Source organism: Hemicordylus capensis, chromosome 1 (genome assembly GCF_027244095.1).
Source record: "Hemicordylus capensis ecotype Gifberg chromosome 1, rHemCap1.1.pri, whole genome shotgun sequence".
Classification (NCBI taxonomy): Eukaryota; Metazoa; Chordata; class Lepidosauria; order Squamata; family Cordylidae; genus Hemicordylus; species Hemicordylus capensis.
In genome coordinates this window covers 378,997,361-379,013,159 of record NC_069657.1, presented here as the reverse complement: position 1 = coordinate 379,013,159, position 15,799 = coordinate 378,997,361, and the positions used below count along the sequence as shown (strand labels likewise).

The window sequence follows — 15,799 nt, the reverse complement described above, 5'->3', positions numbered from 1 at the left end:
ATGGATTGACTACAAGAAAGCCTTCGACTCATTGCCTCACACATGGATACTAAAATGTTTAGAAACAACTGGTGTCAGCAAAAACATTCAGATATTTATTTAAAAAAGCAATGAGCATGTGGAGCACACAGTTAACAATCAATGGCAAGACATTTGGACAGGTTAGCATTAGAAGAGGCATTTTCCAAGGGGACTCACTATCCCTCTGTTGTTTATAATTGCCATGACCTCACTTTCACAAATACTAAACAAAACAGGCCTCGGATACCAAACATCTAAAACATCAAGTAAAATAAAGCATCAGCTCTACATGGATGATTTGAAGTTGTATGGAAAGTCCCAGTCAGAAATTGAATCACTGCTAAACACTGTCCGATATAGCAATGGAGTTTGGACTAGACAGGTGTGCTGCATTAATAATGAACAGAGGAAAAATAAGAAAAACAGAAGGAATAGAACTGCCCAATGGAAGCAGCATCAAGAACCTGGAAGAGAAAGAACAATACAAATACTTGGGCATTCTCCAGGCTGATAACATCGCACACGCTGAAGTTAAAAGAAAAATTGGAAGTGAATACATCAGGAGAGTTAGAAAAATCCTAAAGTCCGAACTCAATGGCTGGAACACCATACAAGCCATAAACACCTGGGCTATACCTGTTATCAGATACACTGCAGGAATAATAGACTGGACCCAGGCAGAGCTAGAGACGCTAGATCGTAAGACCAGGAAAATCATGACCATCAATCATGTTCTGCACCCCCGCAGTGATGTAGATAGGCTATACCTCCCTCGCAGCTCAGGTGGAAGAGGAATGCTGCAAGTCCATCAAACAGTAGAGGAGGAGAAAAGAGGCCTTGAAGAATATATCATGGACAGTGAAGAAGATGCACTTCAAATGGTCAATAACGAGAAACTGTTCAACACCAATGAAACAAAGCAGGCCTACAAGAAAGAACAAGTCAAGAACCGGGCAGAAAAATGGAAAAATACGCCACTGCATGGTCAATACTTGCACAATATAAGTGGAAAATCAGACAGCACCAATACCTGGCAATGGCTTAAGAATGGCAACTTGAAGAAAGAAACAGAGGGTTTAATACCAGCTGCACAAGAACAGGCACTAAGAACAAATGCAATAAGAGCAAAAGTAGAAAAGTAGAAAAGTCAACAACAAACAGCAAGTGCCGCCTTTGTAAAGAAGCAGATGAAACAGTGGACCACCTAATCAGCTGTTGTAAAAAGATCGCACAGACTGACTACAAACAAAGGCATGACAAGGTAGCAGGGATGATACACTGGAACATCTGCAAAAAATGCAAGCTACCTGTAGCCAAAGATTGGTGGGACCATAAAATTGAAAAAGTTGTCGAAAATGAAGATGCAAAAATATTATGGGACTTCCAACTACAAACAGACAAACATCTGCCACACAATACACCAGATATAACTGTAGTCGAGAAGAAAGAAAAACAAGTGAAAATAATCGACATAGCAATACCATGGGATAGCAGAATAGAAGAAAAAGAAATAGAAAAAATAACAACATACAAAGATCTACAAATTGAAATTGAAAGGCTGTGGCAGAAAAAGACCAAAATAATCCCAGTAGTAATTGGCGCCCTAAGTGCAATTCCAAAAGACCTTGAGGAGCACCTCAATACCATAGGGGCCACAGAAATCACCATCAGCCAATTAAAAAAAGCAACTTTACTGGGAACAGCCTATATTTTGTGACGATATCTATAACAACAGCAACAACATTGACAATAAAATCCAGCCATCCCAGGTCCTTGGGAAGGACTCGATGTCTGGATAAAACAAACCAGTCAATAACACCTGTCTGACTGTGTAAATAAATAAATAAATAAATAAAGGCATAAGGACACAACAAAACAAATTGAGTAATATGAACTTGCACCATTATTACAACATTGTTATTACTGGGAGGAGGAAGGCACCTAAAGAATATCATGTTTCTTTTTTGTTATGGACTACTAATGCATTTGGACCATCAAGGATCAGCACGAGTGTTTGTAAGCTATGGGGCTGGTTCACACAACCATTAAAATCAGGGTAGGATGTGGGCTACCCAGATTTGTATGACTGTCAGAACTTACACATTTCCCTCCAGCTCAGGTTGCTCCTGACAGAGCTAACCCAGCTTTCTACCCAGGTTTTTACCAAGGGTGGAGGAGAGAAGAGCCCTCCTACCCTGTGTTGGGATATGCAACAGCTGCACTCTAATTTATAGTTTGCATGTAATCTGCTATGAAGCCAGAGGGGTCACTGTAGCTTCCTCAGTACTGCCTGGGCTAGCTAGGAGTTTCTATTCTCCTTGCTGTTCCTGTTTCTGTGTGTGAGTCAGCAAGTTCTATAGGGATCTCTAAGTGCCTCTTTTGTTTGTCTCTCAAGTAAAGTTCCTTAAACCTTTCTCTGGTGTTTGTTCTTAAACCACGCAGACACCTCACATTCTGCAACACTCTGATCCTTTGATCATAGGAATCTGCCCACTGCTCCTATTCTGGCTACTAGCACACACTGCGCCCACACCCACACAGCAACTATAGTCATCTATGGCCAGCGTGGCAATCAGCAAGGGACATGCTAGCATCCAAAGTACACTCCATGCTCCTGAGTTTGAAGCTCTTGCTTCAGTTTGAAGCAGCTTTGGCAGGACTGCATTCACCTCCTGCTCCTTCATGGCCAATGGGAGGGCAGCGACTAGGGTTGCCATATTCTGGCTTTCCAAATCCGGGTACCTAATTTGCATATTATGTAAACTGGTTTGAAAATAATTTTTGAGCAGAATAGTGACGGCCTGTTTTGCTTCATAACTCCTCTTCTACAAGGGCTAGAGCTTAGCTTTTATTTTATTTATTTATTTTTAAAATGAAAGCTGAAATCTGGGCAAATCTGGTTGGCCTAAGCAATCTGGGTGAGATGCTTAAAATCCAGGTGAAACCTAGGATTTCCGGGGGCATGGCAACTCTAGCAGCCACTGATATCATAAAGGAAGGTTTTCCAGTCTGCTGGCAGTGCAAAGCAAAATGGGAAGGCCTATGGGTCCTTGGAGGACCTTCTATGGAGAGGCTGGGATTGCAGCTGTCAACTGCAGCACCAAAGCCCTCAGCAGCCATGGTCATCGGCTTGCTGGGTTCGTATGGCCCAGCTAAGGAGATGCTCATGTGTTGCATACAGGGTAACATCTCACCTGGGCTTCTACTACCCACTTCAAAACGGTTGGTTGAACTAGCCTATTGTTTAAAACTGAAGTAACTCTACAATGTTGTACCTGCTCTAGGGAAACCATAAGAAGCAAGCTGAGCAGTTCAGGGAAGAGGAAAGTATCATGTATCAGAAGAAGTGGGAGAGGGCAGTTCTAATTCTGTATTTTAGAGCTGATCCATATGATAATGTTTATGGGTGATCATCCATGAATGTGTTAATTTGTAATATTAGAATTGGAATTCCAGGATGGCAGGCATACAGACAGTAAACACACAAATGCTGATTCCAGTCTGAAGTGCCAAGTGATTCAGGAACCATTCAGGCTGTATTCACCTGGCTTCCCAATGCTGAGCTAGGGATTTCTTGGTAGGAAACATCCTTCCAGGGTTGTATGCTGAAATACTAAACTGAGAATATGAGACTACTGTTCAAATGTGTCATAAAGCTGCCATGAGCTAAAATGCTTGCTTGGGAAGGAGTCCCACTGATCTCACATTGTGATCAAAATAGATGTGCAAACGAGTACTGATGCCATTGAGTCCTTTGGAGGTGAAGGCCTGGCTAGAAGGTAGAATTTGCACATTTCAGACTTCCCATTAGACTAGTACAAAGTCCCAATTTTAAAGAAACAATGACTGTATTTTACATACAGCCGAAGATGTTTACCATGGAGCTTTTAAGCTCTTTTCTTCCTATGTTTACTGGTAATATAGATATGGCAGAGGTGAATCGGCAAACAATAATCTCACAGAGATAACAGTGAAAAGGCAGAGTTGGGTAGTGGTACCTGACACAAAGCTGGCTTTCCTAGTAGTGAGAACAAGTGTTGGCAGTGTTCTCAGTATGACTGTGATGCAATGCTGGGGACATCCTGGCTTTCTAGTAGTTCACAGTCCACTGTATACATGCCAAGTGCCTTGTTACCAAATCCCTTTACAATATAGGATTATGGGTATTGAAATTGGATTTAGATCCTGACCTTCACTGATGCTTACTGCTGACATTTTAAAAAGTGATAAAAGTAGAGCCTCAAAACAATTATTTGGAGCTCTACACATGTGAAATTTAATTAAACTAAAACTAAAAGTACATTGATATTTCAAATGTGTTGCCCTTTATACCCCTATATACCAATTCCCTGGACTAAGGACTATTTTAATCTAGAGGAATGTGCTGTTGTCATCTGACAAAAACACTACAGTGGGCTTATAGCCACTATGTACTGCAAGATGTGGTACCATTTTCTCCACTTTGTTTTCCAGAGGCTGGAATGCATTCTGCCCCACACCACTGGGTTTCCCACCTTCTCCTTTAGCATGTCATTGCTCACTTAAAAAAGTTGCCAGAACATAGAATTTCTGGGCAATCCTGCTCAAACCACTCTGTTTAACCAGCATTTAGCCAGGATAGAGAACTAGTTATCTATTAACCAGAGCAGTTTGACCAATGTTTAAAGAATTTTGTATTGTGTTGAATTTTGTATCTTAATATTTTTAGTAATGTGTTTCTCAAATTCTTGTTTTGCTTGCCTAGTTATCAGCTTACACTTGTTTTCCAGCGTCTGTGCTTTGTTTTGTTTTTGTCGAAACATTTTACTGCCTAGTGGAACCCACTTTACATCATCATGGTTTATGCATTCATTTTCTCACAATTTGTTTCACAATCCCTTTATGGCTTTGACCAAAATGGGCCAGCTCCTTTTCATTTCTCAAAGATTTCTTGCAATACATTGCTAGGGGCAAGATAATGGGGGTAAGGAAAAGTCAAAACAGTTCTCATCAAGCTGTAAAATATTTAGACAGAACATGAATATTTGATGCTGATGAAGTTCGTGTGCTGATCCCTAGAAACACCAGTTTATAGTACTGTGATGAAAAAAGGCAAGCTGGATTTTCATGGACAATTTTTATAGGGATATGGAATTTATCAGAATGCTCCCAACATGCATTAATGATGTAAGGAACATCAGTTCATGGAAGGAGGGATATCATAACATAACCTAAAGAGTACATGAGACCAGTGTTCCCTGTAACAGGGATTCCCAGATGTTGTTGACAACAACTCCCGGTATCTCCATCTGCAATGGCCATTGATAGGATTATGGGAGTTCTAGTCAACAATATCTAGTAATCGTGTTACAGGGAACACTGCATGAGAAATGTTGTACTATGAAAACTATCCCGCAGTGTGTCATATTGCATCACTTATGAGGGGTTTCCTCATTTATACACTGTCCAGAAAAGAGTAACGGTCTTCTGGCTCATAAAGGAAAGTTGTGTTTTATATATTGGCCAACTTTGAGATGATAGGTTGTTTGCCATATTCAGAAACATTACAGGAAGCAAATATTATATAATCAAAAGCATAATCAAAGAGAGGTAATTTCATGGACAAATGCACAATGTATAAACACATTGGCTGGCATGCTGAGTAGCCTTCCAGTAGTGTAAAAGGAGGGCACACCAGTGTGAGGTGCACTGGGGGCCACACAGCCTCGGGTGCACAGAAGTGCAGAGTGAATTTTGATGGTTCACTCTGGCTCTGGGTGTGCTCTCTGCTACCCAAATGTGTCCCTGGGGTCTTGCAACCCTCAGGGACACATTTTCAGATGATAGAGGGCACTCCTGGAGCCAGAGCAAACCATCCAAATTTGCTTCCCCTCCTGCATGCCTGAGGCTGTGCAGTTACAGGAGTAGTGGGGAAGCTCTCCTTCACACCAGCACATCTTCTCATGCTACTGGAAGGGTGCGTGCATGGTATGTCACCCAGTGTTTGATGAAACACAGAGCATTTTGATAATACCATTTTTAAACAACATGGACAGGCCCTTTAAGATCAATGGGGAAGAAGCAAACATTAGGCTAATACCAACAGTGAAGTACAGTAACTGTAGGACCAGGTTGTACCAGTTGGCTTTCAGTCACATTATTCTCAGGAGCTTTGGAGGTAGGGCCAGCCCTCTAAATGGGCCTGGTAAAGTGGCTGCCTCAGGCGGAGCATTAAGCAGGTGGCAACAGGCTGCTACTACTGTCTGGGCTGCAGCAGACATAGCTGTACTGTCTCACCCAGCTGCACCAAGGTGAGTACTATAGCTAAATTTGCTGCAGTCTAGGTAGTGGTCCTGTTCCCCACCTGCATCTGCTGCCTGAGCCAACCGCTTCACTGAGCCTAGTTAGAAGACTAGTTCTGCTCCCAGATCTCCTGAGAATAATCAGCCTGAATGCCAGTCAGAACAACCTGGCCCTACAGATGCTGGCTGACATCCCGATTAGTGGTGTGCATGTGCAGCCAAAAGACAGCACATATGCCATACTACCCACCCTGCTTTTGATGGGCAGGTGCTTTCACAGGAGGGACAATTATTTCTGAGCCTCCTCCTGCTAGGAGCAGTCTGTGAGTCTGAGACCCAAAAGCAGGTCCCTGAGAGCGGCAGTCCTCAGAGGCCTAATTCCAAGTCACTGAGCATCTCCGGGGGGGATCAGTGAAAACCACACCACCCCGTGCAAGCATTCAGACTTCAGCAGCAGGGCTGAAAGTGGTGCATGCATTATTTTTTAAACTATTTTTTTGGCTGTATGTGCACACCACTAGTCAGGTTGTCAGCCACTGCATTTCATGTCAGGTTGTCACAGCCACTGTACTTCATACCTCTGCCTGACCAGTTTAGATGTTTCCCATTATATATAGTTGAGTTATATTTTAAATAAGATTGATGAAAATGGAATAGTAAAACGGGAGTTACTGAGAGTTCAGTACAGCAAAGCTAAAGGGATTATGGTCTGTGCACTGGTAAGGGACCAGTTTTATAAAATAAACACATGCATTCACAGATAAAGCTAAAATAACTCGCCTTTGCTAAGCATACAGACAAGCTTAAAAGGTTTCCGAGAATTCAGAAAATAAATTCAAGATAGCCAATAAATTCATTACATCAAATCTAGATCTGAACCACTATAACCTAGATGATATAATAACAGAACTCTGCCAATAAAAGATGATGCTAGTTTTGTTGTCAAATAGTATATATAAGGCAGAATTTGAAATATTATTACTCCTCTTCTCAATATCTCAGTGTTTTCTGAATAAGGACAGCTAAGGTTTAATCATACCTGAATAAAATCTAATTTTATGTGTGAAAGATGCACTTAAAGTTCTATGCCCTGAAACTAGTCTCCAATTTACAGTGTTCAGTGCAGGTAATGAAGTAAATGTATGGAAATTGGAAGTATATTAAGTAGTCATGGAAACTTTAATTAAAGTACTCAAATAAAGGGCAGCTAAACCCAACACTTTGATGTAAAGTTAATCAATTGCTAGTATCTCCTTCAAGACGTTTTTGCATGTAACCTGAAATATGCACAAACCAATTTCCCTTATGATTATTTATTCCTACAAAAGAGAGGAAGTTTTGTATCCTCTCTTCTTCATCCATACTGCTTCATCTGGGATTAAAATAAGATATACTTCAAGAGAACTACAGGATCATCAGCAGAGCCAACACTAAATCCTTCCAAGGCTTTTTAGAATCCCATTAGATCCAATAGCTTTCTTGAGTGGACCATCCTAACAGGCCCCTAACCCCTGCAGAGGTGGGATCTGGTTGTGGGATGTGGTTGTGAGTCCAACCTTAACCAGATGGCGCTCTATCCATGACAATTGGGAAATCACAGGAGTCCCCAACAAACGGAATACTACCAGCCCTGCTAACTGGGCAAAGAGGCACCTTTTTAACATGGTGATTCTCTTTATTTAGCAGGCAGAGAGTAACTGGCCCTATCCATCCCCAGCACAGTACTTACAGTGACCGTTGCTGGTGTCTATCTTATGTTTCTTTTTAGATTGTGAGCCCTTTAGGGACAGGGAGCCATCTTTATTTATTTATTCTCTATGTAAACCGCTTTGGAAATTCTTGCTGAAAAGTGGTATATAAATATTTGTTGTTTGTTTGTTTGATTAGAGTAAAATACCAGATCAAGCATGTGACCAGCAATGTGTGTCAGTCCCAAGACCGCTTGGGATAGGCCCATAGTTGTCATGGCCACTATGAACTCCTGAGATGCTCCAGACAAAGTGGTCCTGAAATGAACATTGAAATCCCACCACCACCACCACAAGCCTGGGGAACTTCAACACCAAGCCTGAGACCAAGTTCATCAGCTCCATTACAGATTCCGCTGGGCAGCGGGGTGATCGGTACACCAACAGAAGTCCCAGTCTATCCCTGGTCCCCAAACTTAAGTACACACATTTGATATGGTCAGACATTTCAACAGGGATCCTGGTAAAGGAGATCTTGTTCTTATAGACCACAGCCTCCCCACCCACAGCCTCTCACCTGCTCCTCAACAGTGACCTGGAGGGAGAAGCTGGGACCAGACTGGGCCACCAGCCTCCCCCAACCAAGTCTCTGTGATACATACTCGGTTGGTATGTATGTGATACATACCTGGTCGGCCCCTTCATCCATAATTGGATTATGGATGATTTCTGATTTATTCAGGACTGACCTGACATTACAAAGGAGCAAAGTGGGGCTCTGTGGGTGGGTTAGCCCTGCTCCCCAAGCCCTGCTCCCCAAGGACAGCCAGAAGGGGAAACAACCAGTAGATTTCTGATTTCCCTCCCCTTGTAACAGCCTCCTGACTTGTCAACGTTACTTCTTCTATTCCGCACCACCACCAATATAGCTGCCCCATAATCACTGGAAACGACCCCATCTTCAGACAATCCTAGACACATTATAAACCAATCTCACCCAAGACTTAAAATAACAGAAGCTAAAATATAAAATACCCACCCACCACTACCACATAACCAGAACACACACACATGTAAGTTCCTAGGTCTGTGATTCTATTGATGCCCTGGTGGAGAATTGGAATAACAAACTCACCAGGGCACTAGACATGATCACTCCTAAGCGTCCTGTCCGACCCACTTCAAAACTGGCCCCTTGGTACATGGAAGAACTACAGGGACCAAAACAGCAAGGACTGGAGAGTCAGTGGCAAAAGACTCAAAGAGAACCCAACAGATTACAACATAGAGCGCATTTGAAGATCTATGCTCAGGCAATACATGGTAATGAAGCGATTTTTTTCTTCCTCTATTGCATCCGCAAGCTCACGTCCAGCGGAGTTGTTCAGGGTTGAGAGAGGGCTAGTATGCGCCCCTCCTCTATTGAATCCTCAGAATTTGGAACCATCAATTACCCGCTGTGATATTTTTAATGAGTTCTTTGTGGATAAAATATATCATATTCAGACCGACTTAGACCCTACAATTACTGCAGTGTCTGATGCAGAGGTGTCCAACAACTCCTCTTATGTGGTTAGGTTATGTGGATCAGTTTCAATTTGTGACTCGTGAAGATATGGACAAGCTGCTTGGAACAGTGCAGCCTATCATCTGTTCTCTTGACCCTTATCCAACATGGCTTATATCATCTGGAAGGGGGGTTGTTGTAGAAGGCCTGGTAAATATTATAAATGCTTCTCTGAGGGGGGGCAGGGTGTCACCTTGCCTTAAGAAGTCTTTTTAAAAGTCTTTAAAGATGCACCTATTCACCCAGGCTTTAAATTAAATATTGTTTTAGCAGTTTTATCATTGTTTTAAAATGTTGTTTTAAAATTTTAAATTGTTGCAATGTTTTAACTTTTACTATGTCATTTATTTTGTTTTAACTAATGTTTTAAGTTTTTTTGTTATTTAGTTTAACTAATGTTTTAGCTTCTTCTTCTTCTTTTTTGCTTGGTGTAAACCGCCCAGAGACGTGAGTTTGGGGCAGTATAGAAATGTGTTAAATAAATAATAAATAAATTTAAAAAGGCAATCATTAGACCACTTCTGAAGAAGCATGCTTTGGATCCCTCAGAGTTAAACAACTATAGGCCTGTCTCAAACCATCCGTGGCTGGGAAAGGTAATTTAGAGGGTGGTGACCTCTCAGCTCTAGGCAGTCTTGGAGGAAACTGATTATCTAGACCCATTTCAAATTGGCTTTCGGGTGGGCTATGGAGTGTGACTCTGTTGGTAGCAGCTTTCAATACTATCGACCATAGTATCCTTCTGGACAGTCTGAGAGGGTTAGGAGTGGGAGGCACTGCTTTGCAGTGATTCCGCTCCTACCTTGGAGACTGTTGTTTTTCAGAATCTGAACTTTTATATGGTGTCCCCCAGGGCTCCATATAATCTACTTTTTAATATCTACATGAAACCACTGGAAGAGATCATCAGGAGATTTAGTGCAGGGTGTTATAAGTATGCTGATGACACCCAAATCTATTTCTCCATGTCAACATCATCAGGAGAAGGCATATCCTCATGCCTGGCTGAAGGTAGTGATGGGATGAATGAGAGATAACAAACTGAGACTGAATCCATGTAATATGAGGTACTTATTGCATGGGGTTGGAACTCAGGATACTATTTTGAACTGCTGGTTCTGGTTGGATTTACACTTCCCCAGAAGGAACAGATATGTAGTCTGGGGGTGCTTCTGGATCCAAATCTCTCCTGCTGTCTCAGGTTGAGGTGGTGGCCAGAGGTGCCTTCTATCAGCTTCAGATGATATGCCAGTTGTATCCATTTTTTTAGATAAATGACATCAGAACAGTGGTACATATGCTGGTAACCACCAGATTTGACTATTGCAATGTGCTCTATGTGGGGCTGCCTTTGTACATAGTCCAGAAACTGCAGTTGGTACAGAATTCAGCAGCCAGGTTGGTCTCTGGGTCATCTTGGAGAGACCATATTACTCGTATACTAAAAGAGCCACCCTGGCTCCCAATAAGTTTCCAGGCAAAATACATGGTGCTGGTTATAACCTATAAAGCCCTAAACAGCCTAGGCCCTTGGTATTTAAGAGAATGTCTTCTTCACTATGAGCCCGATCACCCATTGAAATCATCTGGAGAGGTTCGTCTGCAGTTGCCACCAGCTTGTCTGGTAGCTACACAGGGGTGGGCCTTCTCTATTGCTGCCCCAAGACTCTGGAATGCTCTTTGCTGAAATGAGTTTCTGACAACTTTTAAGAAGTCTCTAAAGACTTTTTTTTCTCCTAAGCCTTTTAACTGGATTGTGGTTTTACATTGTTTTAAGGTTTTTATTTTTAAACTCTTTGACGTTATTGTAAACTGCCCAAAGATGGAAGTTCAAGGCGGTATACAAATTTGAAAAATAAATAAACTATCACATCAATATATGCACAGTCCACAAAGCAATCAAGTCATATAAAAACTAAAAAATACATGTTAATATTCAATTTCCACTGTGAGCCAAAAGATCTGTAAATCTGATCCTAAACACTTGTCTTCAAGAGCACCATAAATCCCCTGCAAGTTTGTGGAATTGCTTCTGGCATATTAGCTGGTAAAGACCTCAGTTTAACCCATTATTTGCTGTAGCATGCGTCTAAATTAGCAGAATGGGAGATAGGATCTCCCAGTTTTCTTTCTATTTTTTTCTTTTTAGTAATTCAGAGCCCCACGAAGTTACTTTAAAGATAAGGGGAGTGGGAAGGGGAAGGTTAACTCTTTCCCTCCATGCCAGGAATGGAAGACAGCAAGGACCTTTTGAGGATGATCACCTTCTAACCACTATATCTGTGTCGTAATGCTGCTGCTTTTATCCCTCTGTTTTATCTACTGCCATTTGATCACCCCCCCAGAACCTTTTAATGACTTCTTGTAAACCACCCTAGAAATGCTTTTATATTGAAAAGCAGGGATATATATTTATTAAAAACTACATAAAATAATGGCTGCCCCTGCAGGGGCATAAAATTTTCTGCCCCTGCAGGGGCAGAAAAAGAGCTCCACTCTCATACAAAGCCTGTAAACTAGATGCGCTCAAGGCTTGTCTCACAGTGTTGTGCATGGGGAGGCGGATGAGGATGCTAGTTTTGTTTCTCCCCTCCCTGCAAAAGGCTGCACAACCCTCAGAGACATATTCCTGGCAATAAAAAAGGGCTTTTGCAGGGAGTTCAGAGAAGCAAAAACGGTGTCCCCCTCAACCCTCCCCCACCCCATGCACTGCATCGCAAGATAAGCCTTGGTGCAGCCTGTTTATCAGCTCTTTGCGAGGACAGAGCTCTTGCTTTGCCCTTGAAGGGCTGCAGAGAATGTCAGCCAATATTACTTCTCATGCCCGGCCTCTCTAAGATTGGATCAAATCCTGATGCAAATGGAATCAAATTCATGCAAGGGACCTTCCCCACCTCTCCTCCCCATTACAACCCTCTAAGCCCCCTGAAAAGCCACTCCTGGGCACCACCTCTGCTTTTCAAAGGTGCCTGTGCCAAGTGCTTCCTCTCCTTGAAGTCCCTTGCACCATAACCCATGCCATTCCTGATGGTCCCCTGACACCAAGGAGTGATTTTTCGGGGGGGTTCAGGGGGTGCAATGGGGAGGAGAGTGGGGAAGATCCCTTGTGTGAGCTTCATTCTGCACGATCAAGTTAGGGTCCAATCTAGTTTTATTGGTTCACTTTTTTCCTCCAAAAAGGCTTGAGTATCTTCCAAGCACTCCTTCCTGAAATTATATTAGACTATTAGACTGAATGATGTTAGGCAACCAAGATGACCAGGGGCCTAGAGCACCTTTCTTATGAGGCAAGACTACAACACCTGGGGCTTTTTGTTTAGAAAAAAGACGACTGAGGGGAGACATGATAGAGGTCTATAAAATCATGCATGGTGTGGAGAATTCTTCTCTCTCTCCCATAACACTAGAACCAGGGGTCATCCCATGAAATTGATTGCCAGGAAATCTAGGACCAACAAACGGAAGTACTTTTTCACACAGCGCATAATCCACTTGTGGAATTCTCTGCCACAAGATGTGGTGACGGCCAACAACCTGGATGGCTTTAAGAAGGGTTTGGATAACTTCATGGAGGAGAGGTCTATCATCGGCTACTAGTTGGAGGGCTGTGGGCCACCTCCAGCATAAAAGGCAGGATGCCTCTGACTACCAGTTGCAGGGGAGTAACAGCAGGAGAGAGGGCATGCCCTCAACTCCTGCCTGTGGCTTCCGGCGGCATCTGGTGGGCCACTGTGCGAAACAGGATGCTGGACTAGATGGGCCTTGGGCCAAATCCAGCAGGGCTGTTCTTATGTTATGTTCTTATTTAGCCATACCTTTCATGTTTGCTCTCCCACCACAGCAGGCAAAACAATTTCTCTTATCTTTCTTGCCTGCTGCAAAGACGCTCTCCTCTAACCAGTGATTCTACTGCCAACATGTGGGGAAAGTTACGGAATGATTGGATTGCTGAGGGCTAATGTGGTCTAGGCCTTAATCTGAACTGGAGTGGCTTGCCAGAGGTTATTAAAATAACTTCCATGGCAGAGAGTCTGAACTGGGGCCAGCAGCCGTGGCTCGAGTAAAACTCCAGATATGCGTCAGAGCAAGAAGGAATCGTAAACAGGTTCTGACAGCTGTAATGTTCTGCTGAATTACTGGATTTAGGGATATAGATTCATGCAAGCAGCTTAGGGGAGAGGGAACACTGCTACAACTGATGTGGGATCATCTAAGTAAGTATTATCAGTTTCCTTCCCAGGCCAACCCTGGCAGAAGTGGAGCTTTAATTAGGCTGAAACATCATTAGCACATCTGTTTGAAAGTTTGTTCTATGTTTATGAATTGTCCAGCCAGGATAGGAGAGCCAGGCACGCTCCCGATTGGAGGTCATGTGCTTGTTGTAAGGTAGGAAGTTGGGAGGGTGATTGTGTGCAAGGCAGGATTTGGGTTGGACGTGTGTATCCTACTCAGACGGTCTCCAGCATTTGATTGAGGGCGGACAAAAGCCATCTGACCCAGCTCCTGCCTTGCACACAATCATGCTCCCCAGTTCCTACCTTGAGGTTTGCAAAAACATAACCTCCGATCAGGAATGCACATGGCTCTCCTACCCTGGCCAAGCATTTCTCCCACCCTTGTGGCCGGCATGTGAATGAGAACAGTGATTTTGGTGAGAACAACTTGGGAACTCTCCTTTTTCCCCATCTTCCATCCCAATCTGCAAATGTGGGTGGATGAGGGTGGAAGCTCTTCCACACACCAATGGGGAGGGTGGGAGAAGATGTCTCCTTTCACTGCTGGTAAGTTTGGAGTGTGGGCATATGCCACTGGTGGTGGCTCAACTTGCCAAGTGGGAGGGGGTGCAGGCTGGCAATGGGGAAGCACAACACAGAGGATTATCCCTTCAACTTTTGCTAGGCTTGAAAACCTTGTCGGCTTTGAAAACCAACAATAATTGTATAGCACAAAGTTCTCTGGATACTGTAGTCTGCCAGGTTTTCTAGGTCTTTATTAACAGCCCAGAAGCCCTGACAAACTAAATGTCCCAGGAAACCTTGCACTCTGAAGCTCCTACTATAAGGCTTTAGGGATTAATAAAGACCCAAGGAGCTGCCTTAATGTTTGAAGGGGTCCCATCATCACTATTGCTGGAAGGTAAGTTTTAGAGGAGGAGGTAGAGGAAGAGGTTGAGGAAGAGGTTGCAAAAGGATTGAGGGTGAGAAGTTTTTGCTGCAGCCAAATCCCTCCACCCTTCGCCAGGCAATTTTGGGAAAGAGTGCCAGAGAAGACTGGATACATGGAGACAACAGAGCCTGGAAAGACCAATGCATTCCAAATGGATATGAATTTTTGGGTTTTGTCCAGCTCTGCTCAAAACTTGGCACAGTGTATCATGTTCTTCAGCAAGAAGAGGGCCAAAACTATTTATTGTAATAATCTAAGGGCCATTTTAGAAGTTACCAAATTCCTACACCAAATTCTTCTTGCTACCACTGTCTGTGTATACAACTGTTTACATGTAGAGAGGATTGTCCCATGCATTATGATCTCTACATTTTTGATGCCAAAGTAACTTCAGTTTTGGAATTTCATGTGTAGAGCAGCCCTTATTGGTGTCATGATCTGACTCCAAGAGTAACTTTCACTCTTAACCAGTGCAGCTGATTTCTGAGCGAGAGTGGAATGTTCCCTCTCACAACTGAAAAGAATGACATCAGTGGGAAACAAACTGACAACCAAAACAAAAACAAAACCTCAATACCTCTTTCAGTTCCCAATGTGCACTTGGGTGTTTGCTTTGGGTAACTGGACGCTGGAGAGCACTCCACTCAGAGTCTTTAATTGGAAAGTGTTTTGATTGTCTTCGCTTGATCCTTAAAGAGGCATCAGTAGTATCCTCTACTTCATCAGTTTGGCTCTCTTCTCCTTCAGAAACATAACAACCAGTTTCTTTCAGCCAAAACGCTCGAATCAACAGCTGACAGGCCTCTAAGTCAACTTCCCACACTCTTTCGAGAAGCTGGCTCCCACAGCTGAAATAAAAGCCAAAAGAAAATAAGAACTTTGTGCAGGGAGAATAGTTCATATTTTACGTAATGCGTTGGGGCTCTTCTTTTGTTGCTTTACTAAAAAAAAAAAGTTGTAGTTATCATAAACAGTTCAGTAGATTTTGTTTTTCAAAGAAGTAACTAATTATTTCAGCCTGAAATAGTAAACTAGCTTGCTACCAGTTAGATGTCAATGGAGACCCTGCAATGGTT

General features: G+C 42.9%; 1 protein-coding gene across 6 annotated transcripts in view; it reads right to left on the bottom strand.

The window, feature by feature from the left end:
* Positions 1-15,799, bottom strand: part of DISC1 (DISC1 scaffold protein) — a 311,857-nt gene that overhangs the window by 96,568 nt on the left and 199,490 nt on the right. For 4 of the 6 annotated variants that reach the window (XR_008316745.1, XR_008316749.1, XR_008316750.1 and 1 more), the window contains exon 11: positions 15,301-15,571. The exons of the other annotated variants lie outside the window; for them this stretch is intronic. Coding sequence is in view for 1 of the 4 variants with exons in the window: in XM_053298880.1 (XP_053154855.1) it covers positions 15,301-15,571 (271 nt within the window). In the remaining 3 variants the exon portion in view is untranslated. The remainder of the gene's footprint in view (positions 1-15,300; positions 15,572-15,799) is intronic. 6 annotated transcript variants of the gene reach the window in all.